The 14,811-nt window shown below is 55.6% G+C and overlaps 1 protein-coding gene across 2 annotated transcripts in view; it reads right to left on the bottom strand.

The window, feature by feature from the left end:
• The window catches only part of ITFG1 (integrin alpha FG-GAP repeat containing 1), a 58,605-nt gene that overhangs the window by 18,309 nt on the left and 25,485 nt on the right, over window positions 1-14,811 (bottom strand). The window contains exons 8-11 of one of the 2 annotated variants that reach the window (XM_080644929.1): window positions 14,046-14,127; window positions 10,481-10,575; window positions 7,810-7,982; window positions 1,248-1,398 (exon numbers count right to left, since the gene is read on the bottom strand). In XM_080644929.1, the coding sequence (XP_080501055.1) occupies window positions 1,248-1,398; window positions 7,810-7,982; window positions 10,481-10,575; window positions 14,046-14,127 (501 nt within the window). The remainder of the gene's footprint in view (window positions 1-1,247; window positions 1,399-7,809; window positions 7,983-10,480; window positions 10,576-14,045; window positions 14,128-14,811) is intronic. The other variant, XM_080644930.1, reaches the window with a different exon arrangement.

Below are 14,811 nucleotides of genomic sequence, written 5' to 3'. Positions count from 1 at the left end.
CACCAACAAGGCATCAGCCCCGAGTAGGAAATACCAGGACAGCGAGGGACGCTGCCCGTTCAGATCCCCGGGAGGACAGCGCTTTGCTCGGTTACCTCCCAGGCTCACGTGCGTGAACGTAAAGGCCCGGGACGGGGACCCCGGTCACGGCCACACCTGGGCAAAGAGGACTGCCTGCCTGGCGCCCTCCCGTCCCACTCCCTGGGGAGGGGAGGCCGGCTAACCCCCCGGGGGGGAGGGGGCGCCGTACGCGTCCCTGCCGCCAGCTCCTGAGGTGGACCAGTGACCGGCTCTCCCGCGTGAGCCGCCCGAGTTTCTTCTGTAAGTGGCGATGCCCGTCTTCTCGAGAGGGCATTTTTGGTGACTTCTGTCCGTTTACATAAGCCCTTTTCATAGTAAGGATGTTAATTACTTGATTCTTCCATAGCAAATTTATTTCCCAGAGTCAAAGGCAACTTTAAGTGTCATTCACTTAAATTTCATTTAGGGTGTCTTTTCTGCGGAGGAATTACACACTGATTTGGAGGCCATTCCCTGGCACCTTTCGCCCGTTACTTTTGTGCTTGAGAACTGCTAATAAAGGTGAAATAGCATGCGATCTGGTGGCAGAGACACAGAACAAGGGCCTGGATGATTCTGAGACTGAGAACCAGCCGCTTGTAAAATCAAACAACAACAAGAGCAAAAGCGGGGGCAGCAGACACGCACGCCGGCCGGGCCGTGTCCCCTCTGAAATCGAGGGCAGCTCACGGCTTCCTGTGGTCAGCTGAGCCCCACGCATTGAATCAGACACGTGACTCTGAGCGGGACCGGCTTCCACGGCGAGGAGGGAGCAGGCCCGCGTGCCTTTCACCGGGCACAGGTGCGCCGTGGCTCACACCGCGGGGAGCCCGGGCCACTCCTGGCCTGGCCGGTGCCGGGCCGGTCCCTGCGGGGCGCTCCCGTCTGCGGTGCCCACGCCCCGCCCGGCTCAGAGCTCCCCTCAGGGGTGTTCGCACGGTTCCCTGCGCTGCTCGGCCAGGGGTGTCACACGTAAATGTGTCCCCTGCGTTTCGCCTCAGCGGGGCTTTCCTGAACCAGTGCATTCGCTTTCGGGGCCTCATCTATTCCTGGTCAAACAGGGCGAAGCGGGAGAGCGGGAGAGCGGGCGAGCGGGCGAGCGGGAGAGCGGGAGAGCGGGCGAGCGGGAGGGCGGGAGGGGCGGGAGAGCGGGAGAGCGGGCAGACCCCAGCCCCGCGGGGACTCACGTCTTCGTAAATGTCGAAGAAGGCGGCGACCGTGGCCTCCCTGATCTGGCTCAGGTCCGTCAGCTCCCAGTACACGCGGAACATGCGGTGCGCGCCCTCGCAGCTCGCGTTGTTACACGGCACGTTCTCCAGCAAGAAGGCCTGCTGGCTGCTGCAAGGGAGGACAGGCGTTTAGGACACGGACACGCGTGCACGCCACGCGGAGCTCGCAGCGCTGTGCTGGGCGCTGGGATCGCTGCCAGAGTGGAGCTCTTTACTTTTCAACCTTTACTGCTGACAGGGTTACATATGCCCCCTCCCCCCACCCCCTCCTTCCCCTCCCGCCCCCACCCCCCCCCTTCATCCTGTTGTCAGTGGAGAGCGGGTCTTCAGCGCTCTCCCCCTAACAACAAAACCAGAAGACGGTGACTGTGCGCTGGAGAATGCCAACTGACCTCAGCGTGGTGAGCATGCCACTACACACAGCTGTAGGACTCATGACATCATGTGACTCACACAATGTCATGTCGATTATCCCGCGGGAAACTGGGAAAACCAGTAACAGAGAGATGGGAAACCCCAAAGATTTGGAAATGGAATGAAACACCGCTACGCGGCCATGAGAACAGGAGGCGGCGGAGGGGAGGTGAGCCAGCACCCTGCAGGGAGCGGGGTGGCGGCGAGTCACCAAGGCAGTCCTAGCGGGCAGTTTCCCGCACTGCACACCCACTGCCAGAGGAGGAAGTTCTCGAGTCCATGACTCCGCTTCTCCCTTGGAAAGCTGGAAGGAGAGGAGCAAGCAGAACCTGACACAGCAGGAGCAAGGAAATAGCACAGCGCAGCGCAGAGAGGCAGGAAACAGAAAAACCAGACAGAAGACCAACCGAACAGGAGCTGCTTCTTTGCAAAGAATAATTTAAAAACGGATAAAACTTCAGCCAGAACGGCCATCAGAAAACTTCACGAGAGAGAGAAAACCCCGAGGAACACGGCAAGGAGGGGAGCAGCAAGCTCACACAGGTCTCAGCGGCGTCAGGGCAGGAGCAGGAAGGGAATGTCAGGACACCTGGCGCCCAGGGAGCCTCAAGCTCTAGGAGGTGAATCCGTGGAACCCCACGCCCAGAGCTCGCTCGGAGGGCGGGGCTGGTCTCCATCTCCCCGCAACGGCGCCCGACCGGGTTCTCAGCGCGCGCCTGCCCGTTTCTCACTGGACAGGTCGCTGGTGGTCACTGGCGGGTGACCTCCTCTCCGGCTGCTTGGAGCCGGTGCGTCCGCCTCAGTCATTCGTCCCCAGCCAGCCCGTGTCTGACCTTCCCCCCCGCTCCTCCTCCTAACTCCACGCCCCAGCTCCCGCGGGGACAGGCCAGCCTTCCTGTCACCCGTACGACAGGCAGCTCTTCCACACACAGAAGGAAAAGGAATTAAGAAGGAAAGTAAGTCCATTAGGAAAGCTCTAAAAATAAGACCATTTTTAAAAATTGCTGCTCTGAACCGTGCTCCCAGCCAGAGGTCAATGCAGAACCCGCCGCTCGGCTAATATAACAGGTCTCACACCAGGAGGGCTAGCCACCTCCGGGACGCCTCTGCGATGTGGATCCCTGACGATTAGAAACGCTCACGAGGTCCAAGGTGCCACTCGGAAGCAGGTGCGCCTGCGCTCCGGGCAAAGCAGCACCCCTGTCCCCCAGATTCCTACCCGCCAGGACGGCCCAGCCAGTGCCCTGCGTGGAGGAGGCGGGCTGCAGAGCCAATCGAACGGCAACGCTCACAGGACGCAGGGCCGAAGGCCGGCCGTCCCGTCCAGTAAGCGGTCAGAAACACTGGGCCACCTTCTAAGTTATCTGTACTCGAAGGGTTCCTTCTCCTGGCCTATCTGGTGGCCACTCGTTTTCTTTCTCCGTTTTATAACACTTGTGGTTTCACGCTGTTAAATGGGCCGTGACGGACTGTATGGGTTAGCTGGTGAGTGGCACCGACAGGCTGCTCAGACGTGGAGAGTGAGGTCGCGGCAGGGCACCCGATCAAGCCGCCGGCAGAAGGCAGTGGGTTAGGGCGCGCCGGCCGCGCGTGGCTGCAACGCCGTAGCCGCAGCGCCGGGACGGGTAAGAGGAAGGGAAAGGGGGACAGAGGTGGGGATGCGGGGGGGGGGGGGGGGGCTGCCCACTTCCCTCCGAGAGGCTGGGCGTGACGGCACCAGCTGAGACGGGGTTCGGGGAGAGGGTTCCTTCCGGTTCGGGTGCGATGGGGGTGTCCGGGGACGGTCCACGGGGCGGCTACACCCACAGGCGTGAGGCTCAGACACGGAGTCCTGCGCTTACAGAGCAAGGAGCCGAAGTAGAGAGAACACGCAGAGGGAGAGCCAGAGGCTGAGAAGGGAGCCCGTAGGAACAGACATCGAAGACGGCCACAGCGCAAAGGAGCTCTCAGAGACGGGGTTCAAGAAAAGCCGGGGAGGCTACGGAGGGACCCAGGAGTCCAGGAGCAGGGTGCCCGTCGCCAGATGTCGGCAGGAACCTGGTCGCCGGGAGGCTGAGAAGGGCCCTGCTCCTGGGAGCTGAAGCCAGGGGGGGATGGGGTGGCGGGTGGGCGGGGCCGGACGGGCAGGCTGAGGGCGAATCGGGGGGTAAAGTAGAGAAGCAGTCCGGAGTCCCCAAAATTCCTCCTAGGGTTGGGAGACTTGCACGTGCAGTATTTCTACAAGTACGGGGGGGGGGGGGAGCGTAGGGTGGGAAGGCTCTGAAGGCCAAGGCGAGGGAGACCATTGCTGGGGAGGGTCCTGCATCCCGAGGAGATGGGCGGGTATCGGGCGGGAAGGGTATGGGGAAGGGTATGGGGAAGGGTATGGGGAGGGGAGGGTATGGGGCGGGAAGGGTATGGGGAAGGGTATGGGGAAGGGTATGGGGCGGGAAGGGGATGGGGGTGGAAGGGGATGGGGGGGAAGGGGATGGGGGGGGAAGGGTATCGGGCGGGAAGGGGATGGGGAAGGGTATGGGGAAGGGTATGGGGCGGGAAGGGGATGGGGCGGGAAGGGGATGGGGCGGGAAGGGGATGGGGCGGGAAGGGGATGGGGGTGGAAGGGGATGGGGCGGGAAGGGTATGGGGAAGGGTATGGGGCGGGAAGGGTATGGGGAAGGGTATGGGGCGGGAAGGGTATGGGGCGGGAAGGGGATGGGGGTGGAAGGGGATGGGGCGGGAAGGGTATCGGGCGGGAAGGGGATGGGGCGGGAAGGGGATGGGGCGGGAAGGGTATGGGGCGGGAAGGGGATGGGGGTGGAAGGGGATGGGCGGGAAGGGGATGGGGCGGGAAGGGTATGGGGCGGGAAGGGTATGGGGCGGGAAGGGGATGGGGGTGGAAGGGGATGGGGCGGGAAGGGTATCGGGCGGGAAGGGGATGGGGCGGGAAGGGGATGGGGGTGGAAGGGGATGGGGCGGGAAGGGTATCGGGCGGGAAGGGGATGGGGCGGGAAGGGGATGGGGCGGGAAGGGGATGGGGGTGGAAGGGGATGGGGCGGGAAGGGTATCGGGCGGGAAGGGGATGGGGCGGGAAGGGGATGGGGCGGGAAGGGGATGGGGGTGGAAGGGGATGGGGCGGGAAGGGTATCGGGCGGGAAGGGGATGGGGCGGGAAGGGGATGGGGCGGGAAGGGGATGGGGCGGGAAGGGTATGGGGTGGGAAGGGTATGGGGCGGGAAGGTCACCGGGAGCCGCTGGAATGATCCGGGGGAGGAGGGAGGACCTGACCAGGGAGGCGGCCCGCACCTGCTCGTGGGGGAGGCAAAGGCAACTCGACTTCTCAGCTCAACCTGCGGGGCGGGCGACGTCTCTGTGGGGAACAGGCCTCACGCGGCAGAGCCGGAGTTGAGGAGGACGAGGCCACAGGTAAGTGTGGGTTTGGACAAGGCGATGTGAGCAGACGGTGGGCGCCCACACGCCGGAAGACAAGGGCCGAGGTGAAGGGCGGAGGGCTTGCCCAGAGGGTCAGACAACCCGGAGCAGCAGGGAGGAAACCGGAGGAGCCCAAGCTGTGGGCCTCCTGACGGTCTCGGAGACGGGGACCATTTCTTCCTCACCCCCACAAGGACAACGCAGAGTCGGAGAGAGACACCTCGCACAGCGATGGGAAATCGTGTCCCTCCACATCGGAGAACGTGTGAACGTTAGCTGAATGTGACACCTCCCCTTGTGATGCTTTACTGAGTTACAGACACGCCCCGCCCAGGCGATTTTAGAGAATTCCTAGTGTTTTAAATCTCAGCGAGGAAATGCCTCTTCTCCCCAGATGACTGCTCTGGGCAACGAGTCATCTGCCTGTATGACTGTTAGGCAAACACCAGCCAGGCATGTACAGGTGGAGATGGCAACGGAATTCAAACAGGAATACGAATGTGTCCCGTCCCCAGCCATGTTTGGTGTTTACACCATATTCTAAAACCGGTCTCTGTAAAGCGCTCATTATTTCATGGAAGGGAAGGAATTCCATGTGTCTGAACACCTGTGCGGGGAAAGAACGAACCACATTTGCGTTTCAGTGCCATCTTCCTGGGGAAAGTCCGACCACATGCTGAGGTAAGACAATTAGTACCAAAGGAAAGGGCATTAGCCCATCAATGAAAATGCACTGAAATGAGATTAAACCAGGAACGCATCCATAATCACCTATGAAGCCCTTTCTTAAGCAGAGGACCGAACATTTAGGTAATTAACTCACAGAGAAAGCGGGTGGAAATAATTAATTAATCAGAGCTTCTATGAAGCTGAAGGCTTTCTCCTCATCAGGCCTTCCTGGGCCTCGAGTGGCCCCAAGTTAGGGTTCATGCTCATCACCCCAAGTTCTTCTACCCTGCTTGGCAGGTGAGAGAGAAGTCTCAGTTCTTGAAATGATGGTGGCTTGGAAACTGCCACGTCATGGCACAGCCGTGATAATGGAAATTTACAGCGAATGTCACTCATAAGCCGTGACTCCCATGTGAGGGCATTCGAGGTAATGAGCGAAGAATAAGGTTCAGAGAGACCGAGACCGAGACCGCTCCGCCGGAACTCAACCCCCAGCCGCAAGGCGCCCCCCGGGACGTGAGCCCAGGCGCCAGGCCCCCTCCTCACTCTGGGGAGGCCGCTTCTGAGGCCGTGGCTCCTGACAAGCCATGTCACTGGGGGTCTTCTTGGTTCAAACCTTCACTTACTCGCGAGGGAGGGCAGTCGTTTCTAAGGCCTCTGACCACGGCACTGTTACAGTAACAGTTTCATGTTCACAAATCAGGCGCCACATTTCCCACATGCGCCTGAGCACGCGTCAGCCTGCCCTTCTGCTCTGTGAGGGGGGACGCTGGCTGCCCACCTCCTGAAAGGGCTCAGAATGAGTCACAGATGTATCTTCTCGGAAGCTGAGAATCCCAGGCCTCTCCTTTACGTTCCCTCGACTGCGGGTTTTGTATTTCAAAGGACACCACGTCTGAAATGCCCATCGTGGGCCCAAACAAAAATGCGAGCAAGTAAGTCCTTTCCTGTGACTACTGTGGTAGGGCTTCCAATACTACGTTGCATAAGGGTGGTGAGAGCGGCCATCCGTGTCTTGTCCCCGATCTTAGAAAAAGCTTCCAGCTTTTCCTCACTGAGGATAATGTTAGCAGTGGGTTTGTGGCCTTCACTGTGTTTAGGCATGTCCCTTCTATGCCCACTTCATTGAGAGGTTTTATAAGAAATGGATGTTGAATTTTTTCAAATGGTTTTCCTGCATGTACTGAGATGAGCATATGACTTTTATCCTGCTTTCAGTGTATGTGATATAGTATGCTGCTTGACTGGTGGATATTAAACCATCCTTGCATTCCGGGAATAAATCTCAGTTGATCCTGGTATATGATTTTTTATGTACTGCTGAATTTGTTTGGAGCATTTTTACATCTATGTTCATATAAGAGGTTGGCCTGTAATTTTCTTTTTTGGTAATGTCTTTCTCTGGTTTTGGTATTAGGGTAATGTTGGTCTTGTAGAATGAGTTTGAAAACTTGCCCTCCTCTTCAATTTTTAAATGACTTTGAACAGGATAGGGATGAATTCTTCTTGGAATGTTTGGTAAAACTCACCTGGGAAGCTGTCTGGTTCTGGACTTCACTGAATAAAAAAAAGTTTTTTCCTTTCTATTAGATGTCCACTTTTGTTCTACAGAAAATAAATCTGTGAAAAAGAACTAGTGTTCATTTTTTCTCTTTCTTTTTAAAAAAATACTTTCATTGATTTCAGAGAGAGGAAGGGAGAGGGAGAGAGAGAGAAACACCAATGATGAGAGAGAAGCACTGACTGGTTGCCTCCTGTACACCGCCTACTGGGGATCGAGCCTGCAACCTGGGCATGTGCCCTGACCGGGAATGGAACTGTGACCTCCTGGTTCATAGGTTGATGTTCAACCACTGAGCCACGCCGGCCGGGCGGAAGGGTTTTCTAAGCAGCTGGAAGAAGTTCAGGGACTACGTAATAGGATCCACGCTGGTCTTGTTACATAAGGACTGTACCACATTTGGGTGCTATTTAGTTACAAAGTCTCCCGTGATATTTTACAAATGTTTCGCTTGATTCAATCCCCGTACCTGCCAGATGTGTTCTTCAGTATGGCCAGGGCGTCTGGGTAGCCGTCCATGTTGTAGTCGCCAATGTGGAGGGTGATTGGAATCGGTATTTCCATCGGGTGCTGTTCTTGCACAAACGGCACGAAGCCCCAGAGTGTGCCCTTGTTGCTGAAGTCCTGCAGGACTGGGACCCACTGTGAACAGGAGGGAGAGATGAGATTGCTCTATAGTCATCTTAGAAAAAAAGTTCACCATCTGCAAAGCAAGTAATCCACTCCAAGTCCTCAAGATAAACATCACCTTGCTTAAGTTCTTCCTCTCTACAACGGGGAGGGCATTATACTTTACTCTGGAGGAAGGTCTCTTTAAAATTTGTCACTACTCATCTTTCCCTGAACGGGCACATACAGCCTTAGAAGGGTTTCACAGAATTTCAGCACCTTAGGACTAAAATGACATTACTAATTACAGAGCTGAACTGCCCATGTTAAAACCTGTGTTGACTGGAAATATAACCTTAAATAAATAGTGTCAAAAATTAAAGCAAGCTGTAATGTCACTGATGTCCTTTCAGGAGGACCAGGTTAGGGGGGCAGTTAGAACACGACAAAGTTCTTTCTGGATAACCTCGTTCCCTGCCGGCCTCTGACACATGACCGTGACCTTGGCCATCACTCCGACGAGCTCTGCCTGCCCCGGAGAAGGAGCTGTATCACTAGAAGACCGGAAGCTCCAAGGTCAGAAAGTTCTTTATTTCTAAATTAATGAACGAACAGAACAGAGAGAATAGGCTGATTTTAAAATAAGCTTTTGGAAATCCCTTTCTTTTCTGAATGCCCCAATTCTTCCTTTGTACAGCCTAATGCACTGTACAAAGGGTGGAAAAGATGCTGTTAAAAGTGCACATGTGCCCCTAGTGAGCTAAGAGCAGGGACGCCGGCAGGGAAGCAGGAGATACCGAGACAGAAGCAGGCGCAGCTGGCTCCGAAGGGCAGGCGGCCAAGCACACCTGCAGGGGTTTTCTCTGACGAGCAGGTGAACTAGAGTAAAAACGGCTCCTTGGAAAGGATTCATCGCACAGGGTGACCGGACGGACAGCCTCTGTGCTACCTGAAGAAAGCATCATTTGCCATGGGAGAAGAAAGAAGCTTAAAGACACATTGACAGAAAACAAGGCCCTTAAAAAAAAGTGTCTGTATCTTTAATCGCTTTTTCAATCTTTCATAAAGTAAAAAGTACTAAATATCATCAAAGTGTTTCATGTTCCACTGGACTGAAAAAAAAATCGGTTTTGCTCTGGAAGATGGGAAACTTCATAAAGTGCCAACTTATCACAAATTTCTGGAGGCTGACAGTTTATTACTGAGGATACAGCATTCCTGCGAAGGTAAAGGCATTAGGGCCGGAGAAGCAAAACGTTTCTTCATGAATGTGACATCCTAACAGGCACCAAAGCACTGGGACATTCATCTTCCCGGAGGGCGGACTATGAGCAGACGTGCGTGCGGGGCCTGCCCTCCCTCCGAAGACGGGCCCCCATCACGAGGTTTACTTACACCTGTGAATCGACGTGAGGTGTGTGTCACCTACTGTTTTCAGTGGCTCAAACTTTAAAAAAGTTCAGGGTAATAACACGATTGTAATAGCTAAATGTGTTTAGAATGCCATTAGATTTACTGGGATGACAATTGTTATAGAATTATGCGGGTTCCAGATGTACAGCTCCACAACGCATCATCTGTATATTGTGTTTCGTGTTCACCACCCAAGTCAAGCTTCCTTCCATCACCATTTGTCCCCTTTGTCTTTCCCCGCCCCTGCCCCTGGGCAATCACCACACTGCTGCCGGTGAAGACTTGCTCTCGTCAGGGTCTCAGTATAAAAAGAGGTGTTTGTACTTCTAAGGGCTATCAAAGTCAACGTGGTATTCTATCCCTTTACCTCCAATAGAAAGGAAAACGGATTAGTTCTACCCTATTACTGGTTTCCTGCCAGGCGCTGTCCGCAGGGAGAAGTTCTCAATGTCATGACCTATCGTTTCCGCGTTAGTCCTTGGCTGTGACTATCGGATCCTCAATTGTTCACCTACAGGCTAAGCCTAGCAGCCGTGGGCAAACTACGGCCCGCGGGCAGGATCCGGCTGTTCTGTCCGGTTCTCTTGCTCTCCCCTCCGCTCCTTTACTTTGAATTTATATTAGTTCACACAAACACTCCATCCATGCTTTTGTTCCGGCCCTCCGGTCCAGTTTAAGAACCCATGGTGGCCCTCGAGTCAAAAAGTTTGCCCACCCCTGGTAAGGGGAAGAGGGGGCGGGAGATGACATAGATCTCGATATCACAGACAGAAACCAGACTGGCCTGCAAGTAGATGCGATGCTCTTTGTTACCCCTGGTTAGAGTTACAGTGCGTTTACCCCGCCCCCCAGCCCTCCGCCGCCCCCCCCGCCCCGAGTATAAAATGCTAACGGATCAGCTAATCACAGGATCAAGAACAGGTTTTCTTCACCTGAAATGTTACAACAGCACTTTCCCCCTCGATGAGCCAATAAAGAACAGATGGAAACGCATTTCTTTAGGTGAGGAAGTCGGCCATTTTTGGTTTCTCTGCTCTTATTCTCCACATTGTCTTTCCTAACCTCCGCAGACCGCGTTTCACGGCCTGCCCCGCCTCCGTTCAGCGAAGGGGATGTACCTGCTCCTTCCCGGATCTCGCCAGGTAGATGGCGCTTCTCTGGCAGCCGTGATCCTCACAGCCCGGGAGCAAGTGATCCATGTGCCCGTCTCCATCTGCGAAAGAAGCGCCAAGAGTCCACCAGCAGCCCCAGCACGCGTGCTCCTGGGCAGGTCACGGCCCTGCCTGCCCCCCGCCCCCCCCCCCCACCGCCCCCCAAGCAAACTGGCGGAACTGATAAAAGTGGTTCCATTAACACTCCGCTGGGCCTGGCTCCGTCACCTGGGCTGTTTCCTGTTTTAACTGCTCACCTTTCTGGGCTAAATATTTACCCAAAGTGGGGAAAAGAGGCCCCATTTCAGGGTCTAATGTTAAAACCGCCCATTTACAAAAAGGGGGCTTTTGACTTATTTACATAATCATCACCGCCGCCCCGGGAGACAGGAAGTGTGTCAGCAGTAACCCACGATCAGGCCTATTTTACATGTGTTTACACACGGTTTGTGTTACATGCATGTTTAGGTGTCGCCTGGACAGCAGGGACCTCAGTGGTCACCAAGCTCGCAGCCCCGACCTCTACAGAGCAATACACGTTCACCGATAAAAGAGCAGATGAAGGGAAACCACGTCATTTCCAGCGGCTGCGTTTTTCAAGCACGGCACATCGTCTGCAAAAACCTCTGGAGGGGGCACTGAGGACCCTGGGGGCGGCCCCCGGGGCTCCCCCATCTACTGTCCCGGAGCCTGGGGGGTGGGGGCAGATTTTTTTTTTTAATATATTTTATTGATATTTCACAGAGAGGAAGGGAGAGGTATAGAGAGCTAGAAACATCGATGGGAGAGAAACATCGATCAGCTGCCTCCTGCACACCTCCCACTGGGGATGTGCCCGCAACCAAGGTACATGCCCTTGACTGGAATCGAACCCGGGACCTTTCAGTCCGCAGGCCGACGCTCTATCCACTGAGCCAAACCGGTTTCGGCGGGGCGGGGGGGCAGATTTTGATGTCCTCACCAGGGAGTAGTGCCCCGGCTCCTGGGTCTGGGGCCTGACTCGGCGTGGCTCTCATCACTGACTCATCGCCACGGCCTAGCGTTCCCGTTCCCCTGGGCTGACACCGGTGTGAGGGTCACCGTGAAGAAATGCCCTCCCTGGCGGAGCTGGCATCTTGGTGAGCCTATCGAGGCTGCAGGAACGCATCCAGGAGGAAGAGGCGTTTTAGGGGGAGCGGGTGAACCTGGCAGTGGGAGCGGACCTCAGCAGGGGCCTCTCACTTAGAGGAACGTGGACGTTTTCATTGAATTTCCTGGGTTAACTACGTAGGACCCTCATGCTCAGCGTCACTGGTGATGACACACCCTTCCTGGGGGGAGGGTAACGTTAAACAAAGGCTGAACTACGAATGGGCAGGGCGGGGAGCAGCTAGTGATCGGACCGCGTGTGAACGGCCTGCTGAGAAAGCAGCGCCCGCCTCGCTTCGGACGCCCCGGAATAGCCCCATTTAGAAGATTTAAAAAGAGCTTTCAGGATGTTATGTGAGGAGCTGAAAACGCCACCATAGCTGTGGAAAGCTTCGGTTCCTAGACTCCTGTTTGGAACGGATTCCTCCTGTGAGCTACAGCCTTTATTCCAGCAGGCGCTTTCTTTCCTTTCCTTTTTTTTTACACCAAATGAATGGCCAATGTCTGGAGGCCTGCTGACTTCCTGCCTGTCAGTCATTCCCGTGACTTGGTTCACAGGAAGTGGGAGGGCGGCAGATGAAGGGCAGGATCCGGTTCACAGACTTACTCAAATGCACAGGAAAATCCATCATTTGTATACATTAATATTCATAGGCTTACTTAATGTACAGGAAAACGCATATTCTGTACATATTCATACTCACAGACTTACTCAATGCCATCTGCTTTTTTGGACTCATTAGCAGCTTGTTTTTTTCTAAAACCAACCTAGAATACAAGGACTTTTTTTTTTTAGATATTGTTGATTTCAGAGAGGAAGGGAGAAGGAGAGACAAAAACATCAATGATGAGAGAGAATCATGGATCGGCTGCCTCCTGCACGCCCCCCACTGGGGATCAAGCCCACAACCCGGCATGTGCCCTGACCAGGAATTGAACCGTGACCTGGTTCATAGGTCGACGCTCAACTACTGAGCCACACCAGCTGGACAGGACTTTTAAGTAGAAGTTGTAGGATATTTATCTAAAGTTTACTGATATGTTAATTCATATGCAACCTAGAATATGTTTATTCACATGCTACCTAAAGTTATTAAAAATAGGGGAGGAACATCATTGTTTCTTCATTGACTATATCCTACATTTTGCACGTTTTAAAAATGCCAACATATAAATGCCTATGTTTATAGTTAGTGCAATTTTTCTGCTGTTGTTAATCCCCACCCGAGGATATTTTCCCACTGGTTTTTAGAGGGTGCAGAGAGGGGGAGAGACAGAGAGAAACACTGATGTGAGAGCGACACAAGCACCCGACCAGGGGCCGGAGTGGAGCCTACAACCCCGGTAGGTACATGCCCTTGACTGGAACGGAACCCGAGGCCCTTTAGGCCGCAGGCCCAGCTCTGTCCCCTGAGCCAGGGTTAGGGAGGTCTGGAGCCTGAGACGTGCTCTGGCCACAGACATCTGCCCCGGGGGTGCAGCCCATCGGTCACCAGCACGTCACAGCCTCACGCATCCATCCTTGACTGCCTGCAGTAGAGACTGCACGAGGCGCCAGGCGTGTGCTCGAGACCAAGGTGTGCTGACACTGTCCCAGCCCACCACGGAGGTCAGGGCCTCATTTCCACCCGACACCATCTGACTTCCTACTGTGACAGGGACTTGTCGCTGTGACAGGGACGCGCCGATTCAGCCATCTGATAGAACCAGGCAAGGCCAGTGGGAAGCCAGCAATGCCCTGTGCTCCCACGATGTGCCAACACCGTGCTGCCCTCAGCCAGCCTTGTGAGGTGCCCGTCACCGTCACCCTCGCTTGATGACGGGGAGACAGGCCTCTGGGTGGGGTGGCATGCCGCCTGCACCCCGAGTATCAGGCTGAGGTGTGGCTGGCAGAATGGAGAGCTGCCACCTCTCAGGAGGAAGCTAGGACCCCCCCCCCCACCCCCCACCCCCAGTCCTTCCAGCTGCAGCCCCGAGGGCGCAGGGAGAGCATGTGTTTGCGTGTCCGCAGCCAACGTCAGCTTGGTGTGCGGGCGGAACCTATGGAAGGGGAGGCTCACTCGCCCCCGCGGGCATTCCTAACAGGAGCTGCCGGCCTGGCACGGGCCGCAGATAAAACGCTCTCGTGTTCACGTGGCCAGAGGCAGGCGGGTCCTTCAGTTATTTTGGTTCCATAACCCGGACCCACGGGAACTTTCCCTGCAGAGGCACCTGGGCTCACTCCGCTACTGAACACACTGTGGGCGCTGCTCCTGGGCACGGAAGGTCTGACCACAGCGCACGCACACGCGAGAGGAGCCGTCTCTGCGACACACGCTGGCTCTGAGGGAGGCTGTCTGCTGACCTGGGCACTGGTGCCACCAGGGCAGCGTGGGGGGGGAGTGAAGGACGGAAACAACCTTACCGAAGTCTGCGAACGCTGACTGTCCCACCACCACCATGTTGGGAGGTTTTTCCAATACAGTCCTGCTGGAGAAGTTTCCGTCCTGTTAAAGGCAGACAGTTTGGGATTAGACCGTAGAGTTCATGGTCCGGTGTGAAAGCGAGCATTTTAACGGAAGCAGGAGGGGAGTGACTTTCGGCTTTGGCTGTCCCGCACGACCATCGTCCCAGTGTCCCCTCCACTTTTACACTAAGCACAGGGAAGTGCTGTGAGGGGACGAAGCCGGCGTTCCTGTGTCGGTGCCAGTGTGACCTCCTCTACCACATCGTCACCCTGATTCCAGACACACCGAGCGCCCTCTTCATCATGTACATGGGGCTTTGGGAAACACGCAGAGCTATAAAATAGCTCCTGCCCTCAAAGGCCACATGCAGGTGGGCGATACGGTCTAAATCAGAGGCCGCCAACCTTTCGGACCTCACGGACCACCGGCCGGCGACCACTGGTCTCAATCAGGAAATCAGAATTTCTGAAGGTGACCTATCAGTGGGACAGATAGTAGCAAAGACACTATGCTTTACAGATTTCAAGGGGGAAAGGTTCTGTTGGAGACAATCAAGAAAAAATATTAAAATGAGGTGAGAACTGTATTGATTCTTGGTGCTGGTGCAGGTGGAGGTGGAGGTGGTGGTGGAGGTGGAGGTGGAGGAGGTGGCGCAGGTGGAGGTGGTGGTGCAGGTGGAGGTGCAGGTGGAGGTGGTGGTGCAGGTGGAGGAGCAGGTGGAGG

This window comes from Plecotus auritus (assembly GCF_963455305.1).
Source record: "Plecotus auritus genome assembly, chromosome: 10".
Classification (NCBI taxonomy): Eukaryota; Metazoa; Chordata; class Mammalia; order Chiroptera; family Vespertilionidae; genus Plecotus; species Plecotus auritus.
This window is presented reverse-complemented; position numbering and strand designations above follow the sequence as displayed.